General features: G+C 44.7%; 1 protein-coding gene across 1 annotated transcript; it reads left to right on the top strand.

The window, feature by feature from the left end:
- The first annotated feature begins 387 nt into the window (after positions 1-387).
- DYNLRB1 (dynein light chain roadblock-type 1) lies at positions 388-6,280 on the top strand. The gene is made up of 4 exons (XM_010722262.2): positions 388-392; positions 1,894-2,054; positions 2,561-2,728; positions 5,186-6,280. The coding sequence occupies exons 1-4, from the start codon at positions 388-390 to the stop codon at positions 5,227-5,229; spliced, it is 378 nt and encodes a 125-aa protein (XP_010720564.2). The 3' UTR covers positions 5,230-6,280.
- Positions 6,281-9,767: the final 3,487 nt, after the last annotated feature.

Raw genomic sequence — 9,767 nt, 5'->3', positions numbered from 1 at the left:
CGGGGTGCTCGGGCGGCCGGCACCGCTCAGAGCCGTGCGGGGGAAGGCCGCGGCGCTGCCCTGCACCGCTGCGGTGTCTGAACGCCAGGGATCCTCGGCCGTCTGTGGATCCGAGCTGCGGGTCGAGACAGCCGGAGGGAAGTCGGGAGAAAAGGCCGTGTTTATTACCGGCTTCTTCAGGCTGATGTTCTGTGGAACCCGGAACGTTCTTTTTTTTTTTAATTTAAATTGTGGGAGATTGCAGCCGGAGGTTATAGCGTTAGGGCTCAGTTTGTGTGGGAATAAAGGAATGCAGATGGAAGCTGTGTGTGAAGAACTGCAGCAGCTCATTGAGACACGCAGTGGGATTGTGGCTCACACCTTCTAGGCAAAACCTGCTGTGCTGATATGCGGTTTGTATGTACTTACTCTTATGTAAGAGTCTGACAGGAGGAGATTTTGGTCTCCTTTTACAGAATGCATCTTTTTCCCAGATGCTATCTCTTGCATCACCTGGCCTTATGTTGGGATTAAGGTTTTGTTTGCTGCTCGGGTTCAGTATGTGATGTTTTTCTGGATGATGTTTTTGTTGGCTCGGTGAGTGGCAGAGGTTCTGTGAGGTGCTGGGGAGGAGTCTCCTCTGTGTGCAGCTCCAGAAGACATCCCTGAACAAACAGCTGTGAGCTGCCAGAGCTGCTCCCCCTCCTCTGAGTTGGGTTATCTGCTGGTTGGTAGATGAGATTTAAAGTCAGCGTAGTTCTGTGTGGATGCTTCTTGGCACCCAAGCAGATTTGTTGAGGTCTGATTAAGTGTTTTGATGACTTTGGACTCAGATGCATCTACGAAGAAGACAGGACATTTTTTTCAGATGGAACAGAGTGCCACTGTTTATCACTCAGCCTGTAGTTGTCTGTTTGTTTTTTTTTTTCTCTTTCCTTTTCTTCCATGTGGAAGCAGTCCAGCATTCAGAAGAAATCAAGGCCTCTGCCAAAGCAATTAAACTAATATATTTTTTTTTTCTGTGTAGGATAATAATTCTGCTTTGTCAAGACAAGCTCAGGTGGTGCTGTGTGATCATAGCAGCAGTCTGCATTACTCTGAACTACTTACGTTCCCAAAGCCCCATGGAAGCTTTGCTGGCACTTCTTAGGCTGAACTGATGCTTTTTTTGCTGACACAAATCACCTCTCCCAGCTGGGGGAGGTGGGCAGAGGGTTACTCACAGTACCTGACAAATGCAGCCCAGTTGGCCGTGTGCCCCCTGTAGCTCTGGCCTTTCCCATGACTTTAGCTGATTCTTTTGTTCTGTGCCAGGTCTTGCAGGATCTGAAATGTCCAGCATGCCTCTGTTTCCTTTACAGGGAGTCAGAAACACCAAAATTGATGCTTGGGCCTTCAGTCATCTTTTTTTCTTTTATTTTTGGAGGAGTTGATTTTCCAAAGCAGTGATCCCTACACCAATAATAATTCTAAATAAAAAGCACGGATCATTTCTTCCGTTTGCTTTTTATGTTTTTAATTCCTTTTAGCATTGGTTTGAGAAAAGGGAGGGTAGTTTTGCATGGTGAGTGTGCGTTATTCTGTTTTGTTCATGAATTCCATTTGTGTGTACACAAATTTTGCTGCGTGCCTATCCTGTAGCAGTCTAAGAAGTCTTCCCACTGTGAGCCAGGAGGGTTGGGAGGAGGAGAGGGCAGAATTAAAAGAGAGTTCCAAGTTTGCACAATATTGTAATCACAAATGACTGAAGATTACTCAGACAGATCATAGAATCATAGAATGGCTTGGGTTGGAAAAAAGCCTAAGGATCATCAAGTTCCAACCCTCTGCCACAGGCTGCACCACCAGCCTCCAGGTCTGGCACTAGACCAGGCTGCCCAGGGCTCCATCCAACGTGGTTTTGAACACCTGCAGGGATGGGGCATCCGCAGCCTCTCTGGGCAACCCGTCCCAGCACCTCACCACTCTCTCTTTTGATTTGTGCTTTCTGTTTTTGCAGGCTGAGGTAGAAGAAACGCTGAAGCGAATTCAGAGCCAGAAAGGAGTGCAAGGAATCATTGTTGTTAACTCTGAAGGTATTGTCAGTCTGTTTTCTGAGATCATAACTTACACCACTCGTGCATTTTAAGGAGTTGCAGTTGATGTCTCTCTTCAGCAAAGATTTTCCTGTACGTAAGCTCAGCTTGTTAAAATTGTGTGATTGTCAGTTTAAACCAAATGTTTTCTAGAAATAATCCTTAGAAAACATGACAGGTATTCCCAGTCTTCCCCTAAAACACTTATTTTTGTTTTTATTTATCTGTTTATACATCTCAAATGAATAACTGACAAAGCAAAAGTAAACCACTGATGCTAGTAGAGGGAAGTGGTTATTCTCACTTTTGTCTGTGGTTGCAGAACTTAACCTCTCTATCTTATTTCTGTTCATACTCTTCTTTTAAGCTTTAAAAAGAGCACTCCTGATCCCATTCCCCTGTTTTAGCTCTCTAACCCATACTCAGGTTCACTGGCCACTCCTGGAGGGAGTTGGTTCAAAAGCTGTGTTACTGACCCTTGCTGTCCCCGTGGTGGCTTTGTGCAGGTATTCCTATCAAAAGTACTATGGACAACACCACAACCATTCAGTATGCTGGCCTAATGCACAGCTTCATCATGAAGGCAAGGAGCACTGTGCGAGACATTGATCCCCAAAATGACCTCACATTCCTGCGGATCCGCTCCAAGAAAAATGAAATCATGGTTGCTCCAGGTAAGAGGAAGTAGGCTGAAAGCAGGCATCAGAGCATCCAGCAGCTACTTCTCCTGTGAGGTCTGTCAAAGTCGCTTGTTGGTTTCTCTACAGTAGAGATGCTGTGAGCCTGAGAAATGAGTTCTGCATGCTGCTTTTATTCATGTTACCTACTCTGTTCTTTTCCAAAGACTTTGTCCTTCACTGCTTTCTTCAGTTGGAAATTTTATCACTGGCCTTAGTTTGCTTTTTCATGCTGCAGTGTGCGAAATCACTTTCCTCATTTCATTTTTATTGGAGTAGAAATGGTTAATTAGCATTTGATAGTGTGTTGCAGCCTCTCATTTGCTTTGTGTTTTTCAATATGAAATACAGAAAGTCAGAAATAAATGTTTTGAGACCAGTTTCACCTAACTGAGTGCTGAACTTATAAACCATCTGAAATGGGATCGTTCAATTGAAAACTGGCACAATTTTTATTATTGCACATCCTGTCCTTGGTTCCCAGGAGCAGATCCCAGCTGCTCCCTCTGCTCCCCCTCCTCAGGGGCTGCAGGGCGCGGTGAGGCCGCCTCTCAGGCTCCTGCTCTTCAGACCAGGCAACTCCGGTGCCCTCAGGCTCTCCTCACAGCACACATCTCCCAGTCCTGCTGCCCGCTCTGTGTCCTCCTCGGGATGCTTCCAAGAACCTTCACGTCCCTTTTATGTTATGGAGCTCAGAGCTGTACACAGTGTTCAAGCTGAGGCCGCACCAGTGCTAAATATTGTGGAAGAATCACCTCTTTTGACCTGCTGGTTGTGCTTTGTGTAATACACCCCAAAATATTTGCCTCTCAGCTGCCAAGGGACACTGCTCGCTCTTGCTGAGCCTGCTGCCACCAGTGCCCTCATTCCCTTCCCGCTGAGCTGCTCCAGCCACTTAGCTGTAACATCTGCTAACTCCCTCTGAAGCAAGTCCCGCCAGACCCCGTGGACTTATGGCCATTCAGCTGGTACAGCTGCATCCCTACAATTGTAATGTCTGCTAATTGAAAGTTATTGCTTCCCAGTCATGTCCTCCAACTCGGAGGTCAAGACAAACCAAGATCTATTGTTGTTATTAAATACTGAGGCAGAAAAGGCATTAGACGTCTCCACTTGTGAGGTGACCTTTCACTCCAAGTATCAGTCCCTGATTTCCTTTGACCTCCTCTTGCTGCTGACAAACTTGAAAAAGCCTTTTTGTTGTATCAGACCACACTGTTCAGCATCAACTCAAGTACAGCTTTGGTTTTTCTTGTTTTCTCCCTGCAAATGCAAACTGCAGCTCTGTACTCTCCCTTTGAAACCAGACCTTGCTTCCAGAAGCTGTGTGCTTTTTCTTTTTGCCCCCAGTTCCACGTGTTCCCTCTTCAGCTAGGCCAGCTGCCCCACTTGCTTGGCACATGGCACAGTGGGATTGCCTGCTCCCAGGCTTTTGAAAGGTGTTTCTTGAGAAGTGACTAGCTCTCGTGGGCCCTTAGATGCTGGAGGGCAGAATTCTAGGGGACGCTGCTAATTTGTTGCCTGAGAAGCTTAAAGTTTTCTCTCTTTAAAAGTTCGTGGTGACAATTCTGCTTTTTTTTTTTTCCTTCCTTACACCAAAAATTTTGAACTAAACCACTTCATGATCCCTGTGGCCACAACAGCTGCCTGCTGTCACAGCTCCCATAGGACCTTCCCTCTTCATACATGAAGTGCAGGAGGGCTTCTGTCCTAGCGGCTCACTCACTACTCATTCCACTTCTTCTGGCTCAGAGGAAAGGATTTTAACATGTAGCTGTACTGATGAGTCACCGAATGTGGCAGCAGCCTTCTCTTCTGGAGATACTCCTCAGTATTTCATCCAACTATGAAACAGGGATGAGATGAGTTGTACTGATAGTGCAAGAACTCAGCTTTTTTTTTCCTTTGTACTCCATCTGCTCTGTGGGGGCATTTTGCTGGTGGGGAGGCAAAGAAGGAGGCTGGTGCTCCAGCAGTCAGAGCAGTGCTTGGGGAAGAGAGGCTCTGGGGTTTATGCTGGTGCACCCTCTCATTTCCATGTGAAAGATGGAAAGAGAAATAACCATTGCTCCAGAACAAATGCAGCTGGAACCCCTTCAGTCCAGCAGTCTGCCTGTGAGATATGGGAAATCACTGTCTTGCACTGCCTAGTTTGGTTAAATCATTGCATGTATCAGTTATTCTCATTTATTAGGGACAAGTGGTGTTAAATTTGGCTCTTGAGCATGTGAGACTTTTCCACCACGAGACTCAGATAAGTGATCCAACATGTCAAACCTGTTTTGATCACTGGGGATGAATGTCAGGACTGTACGGTTCCAACAGCATATCAGTGAGACATGAAAAAGAAAAAAAGCTGAAAGTTCCTGTATTTAGCAACAGGAATGCTTTTCTTTGTGAACAAATATCAACAACAAAAGAATAATTTGATTTTTTTTTTCTTTTCCCTTCCAGATAAAGACTACTTCTTGATTGTCATCCAGAATCCAACCGAATGATTACACTAACTTGATCTGCTTTATTTCCTTTCCCCAACTTTTTTTTTTTAATTTAATGCTAAAGAGTAGAGCTCTAGTGTTAACTCTGCTGTGCCACTTCTGTGATGTTTTGGAAGAACAAAAGCAGATGTTCTTGATGTCTGTATGTTTTTTACATACAGAAAAAAGTGGCTTCTTTTGGTATCATTCGTCATTTTGAGAAGGAAATGGTGAATAAGAATCTGGTGACCTTGGCAGTAACAAAAGTAAAATAAAAATGCAACAGATACTTTTAATAGTTGACAAGATAACATAAAAAATCCTAATAATGTTCTACAAGATTATTCTCTGTACATTTCCATGATCCTGTCACCACTATTTGAGTTAAGCTCTTACACTATCACTTTTGAATGACTGTAAATATGAAACCTTCCTGTCCTGTTCTCTCTTATTTTATAAGTTACTTTGAAAAAGTCTGGTCGTATTAAATTAAAAAAGTGTCATCAGTGATGGCCTTTGTCTTGTTTTTCTTTGTCTTGTAAGGAGTTTAATTATTGTCATGATTGGTTTTTTTTCTTCAAAAGTAGAACCTTTGTAGGGCGTTTTACCTATCTGTTGCTTTGTCTGAACAGTGATTCACTTAAAATACATGTACTGCATGCTTATAATTGCCTCAGACGTTGGAGTGTTTTTCCATCACGTCTCTTTGTTGTCTCAGGCAGCAAGCAGAGGTGCTGTGACCGAGTGCAGACACCGAGGCTCTGTTGGAGCTCTCAGCTGTCACAGTTCTGCTGTCACAGGAGCTGCTTTCGTCTGCTACTTTGCTCTCGTCATTTTTTTTGTTCATGTTATTAAAGATAAATATGTTATCTGGTTCTTCCAAAATAACAAAGAAAATGTTTTTCTGTAGCCTTGAAAAAGTCTTGTAACTGCATGCAGAGTTGAAGAATTTGTGCCCAGTGTTTGTGTCACCGATGTTTGTCCCATGTGGCAGACACAACTCTGCCTTGTACTGAAATGACCTTGCGCTCTGCGGAATGCCACAGCCCACATTAAAAAATGATGCATATTGTCTTGTGCTGCATTTCCTTTGCGTGCTCAGCTGGCTCAGTACTGGGAGTGGCATCAGCAGTGTGCAGTGCTCGGAGAGCCCTGTTCCTTCTCCAGGCTGCTTTGTCCCATGGGATGGGAGGGCTGTGCAGTGAGCTGTTCCATCTCGCCTGCTGGGCTCCCTTCTTTTCACCCCTTTGACCTCTGCTAGAAGTTATGTGATGGCAGTTTTATCAGCATGAAAGGATTTCCCTTGATTGAGTAACTGCACTCGTCTTAGGGGATACTGCTGCTTGTGCTGGTGAGGGATTGCTCCTGACAAATCTGTGCTAGCAGAAGTGCACAGCCTATGTTCAGACCTGCCTTCTGGAAACCACAGGCAGTGCTGGGAACACAGGGCAGTGCCCAGTTCTACACCTGGGAACAAAATTAGGATCTGTATCTGATCTCAGCAGGTTTTGGTATACTCTAGGCAATTGGCCGCAGCAAAGTTTTGGAGTCTGTTAGTAAAAATGTTGGTGTTGGTTTGGACGTTTTTTTGGATTTCAGAGCAGAAAGTTATGTGGTGTGTATGTGGTGACTAAGCAGCAAAGGTAACCTGAATGTTCAGCATTTTATTATGTGTTTTCAGGCTTGGGCATTAATTTATAGACCGCTTCTATTTTTTTAGATAGTGTTTTTGACCATGAAAGACAGAAATGTTTTTGGAAGAGAACTGAAATTCTAACTTGAAATTGCATCAATGGTCAGTCCTGCAGCACCTGGCTGTGCATACTCATTGGTATTTTAAGAACTTGTTCATATTTTGAGCGTCTCAGCTGTCATCACTGTGACTCATGTTGGCTGTTGCTCAGTTTGTGAACTGTTTCTCCCATCAGGAGATGTCTGACCACACTAAACTGGTGCCTCCCTGCAATCAGGTTTTGTGCCAAGAAATGATTAATGTAAACATCCATCTCCTAGTCTAGAAATCTGACAGATAACTCACATAGCACGCATACACTGACTTTTATTATTTAATTTTTATTTGATACACAGCAGCTTATATGAAACATGCCATCTGTTACAATTTAATTAAATATTGTCTCCAGAAAATTATTTCCAGCGAGCTGGAAGCTCTGGATAATATCTGAATAATGAGGCAAGGCAGAAGAAAAATATGTCTTCAGATGTCTCTTTTATTTTTTATTGTTTGTGGCCAGAGAAATGTTTCCCTGGAGGCTGTGACCTGCTGGTGTGTTTTCGCTTTCCCTGGGAGGTGGTACTGCTACTCTTCTCAGTGCTCAAGAATCTCTGGTGCCCAGCATTCTATTTGACTCTTCCTTAAGAGTAACTATCCTGCTATCCTATCTGTATCCTATCTGCTTTCAGGACAGAGTGATGTTTGTTTTCCTCAAAGAGCCTGTAGGCAGTAAGCTGACTGAACATCCAAGATCATGCGTGCTTTCTGCATTGCACTGAGGCCATAAATGAGACTATAAACTTCCAGTGAAATTGATTATATATGTACGTGTGTATTCCAAGGTGCTGTTACCAATCTGACTTGAATATACTGAGGAACTTGAATAAAAGAGTCTTGAAGCTGATTTTGGGGTGCCGCATCCAGCTGGTGAGGGCAGGGCCTTGTTTATGTTATGCTATTGCCAGTTTGACACTAGCTGAATCAAAGTTGTGTCATTTTTATTTTTTAAGTAGGGTGGACCAAGGTGAAGAACAATATTCTCTTTTAAAGTATTATGTATACATCTACATATATATGTATATATACACATCAAATACGTATTATGGAGATAAAGCTTCTTGGATCAGGAGCATCAGAAGAGTCACAAAGATCTGACAGGAAGGAATTGCTCTGCATAGGTGTCAGGGAGGTCTTCACTAAGGTGGCTGTAGAAAAGTGAAGTCCAGGAAAGAGTCTGGATGATGTTTTGCTGCTTGCCTGTGTTTGCTGGGCCTGGGCCTAGTCATTCATGTGAATTATTAACATTCAGTAAAATTACTGACAACAGCAAATTGAAGAAGACAGAAGAATAAGCATTATGGTTCTATGCTCTCTTTCCGAGCCTGAAAACAAAGAACAGTAACTACAAGACGGGCTTGAAAAACACTTGTGCTCTGTGGCTTTGAGCTGTTCTGTGTTACAACTGGAGAATGGCCTAACTTGCTGTCTTTGAGAAATGGATCCCTCTCTGAAGGCAGAGGAAGCACTTGCTGCAAAGACAGAGCAAACAAACCCTGATGCATTAACAAGCTGATGAAAGGGGTTTGAGTTACGGCTCTGGGCTGCAAGCAGCAGCACTTGAGGCCCAAGGCCTCCTTGGCTGACTGAGATAAGGACTTGGCAGAGGAATGGAGGCGGTAACAGTTAAAAGATCACAAAAGATAGACTAGTGGAAACATCTGTGGATCTTCAGACAGATCTTTCAGCTGCTATGGACATACGGATCTTTCAGCAGCTACTTGTCTGCCTGAGATGGCTGAGCTGTGGTTGAGCAGCACTTCTTTCACATACGGGAATCTGTACCTTGCCTTTGTTAAAGCTTTTGCTAGGCATAGCTATGTCTGCAGGGAATGAAGGCAAGGCCTACAGCAGGCCAGGCTGGCTGTTAGCCCTGAGCAGTGCAGGCTGTACGCAGAGCTGTGGTGTGCAGGGACTGCGGGGCGCTGAGCTGACAGAACCATCACTGCAGAAGTCTGAGCATCATCACAGTCTGTGTTGGCAGAAATATACTTCTTCAGCAGCACGACAGCATTCCTCAGGGAGCTTCCGTGGAGCCACAGGCGTGCAGGGTGCTTATTACCAGTGGTGCTCACCCTGCAGGAATGCTAGCATGTATAAAGCTGGCTGTTGGTCCTGTGTTGCTACAGGACGGCTTGCTGCTGCTGCTCGGGTCGGTCTGTCCATCTGTTCCTCATCAAAAATGGGTTAGTTTAACAACAGTAACAAATTCTTCATATTCTTTGCAGTCTGTAATGTCAGTCCACTTGCCTTATCTCAGCACTACAGCTTTCACTTCTGCATTTTTTGATGAAAAGGACCCTTTTGATAATCAGAGCGTTTTTAAGATGCATGGAAGCCTTTATGTCTCTTTGAAGCAGGGATGTGCTCAATGTCTGCCCGTTTCCACAGCTTGTCGTACACCACAACACTGCTTTCATTGCAGCATGCCTTCATGGGGACATTAAGTGTGGCTCTCTGCAAAACGTTGTCACTGTTTGCTGCTGGGTTTGATTCATTCACAGCTCCAGAAATAGCCTGCTCTATTTGTAGGCGTGATTTGGTCCTCAAGGCACGCAGGCAGTGTGTGCAGCGGGGTGAGACGGCAGGATGGGCCGCTCCGGGGTGTGAGGGGCAGTAAGCAGAGCGGATGGGGGCTTCATGCATGGGCAGAGTGGTGGGACGGGGGGTGGCTTTAACTAGGAGAGGGGAGATTCAGGTCAGATGAGTATTAATTACTCTGAGGTAATCAGAGCGGAACGGGGCAGGCGGCACCGCCCCTCCCAGGCAC

The sequence above is a fragment of the Meleagris gallopavo genome, chromosome 22, assembly GCF_000146605.3.
Source record: "Meleagris gallopavo isolate NT-WF06-2002-E0010 breed Aviagen turkey brand Nicholas breeding stock chromosome 22, Turkey_5.1, whole genome shotgun sequence".
Classification (NCBI taxonomy): Eukaryota; Metazoa; Chordata; class Aves; order Galliformes; family Phasianidae; genus Meleagris; species Meleagris gallopavo.
This window is presented reverse-complemented; position numbering and strand designations above follow the sequence as displayed.

What these genes read in the sequence shown, in the direction of transcription:
- DYNLRB1 (XM_010722262.2), top strand. An exon ending in CATTGTTGTTAACTCTGAAG is followed by an intron (nt 2,055 to 2,560) that starts GTATTGTCAGTC and finishes GGCTTTGTGCAG; the next exon opens with GTATTCCTATCAAAAGTACT. An exon ending in TGAAATCATGGTTGCTCCAG is followed by an intron (nt 2,729 to 5,185) that starts GTAAGAGGAAGT and finishes TTTCCCTTCCAG; the next exon opens with ATAAAGACTACTTCTTGATT.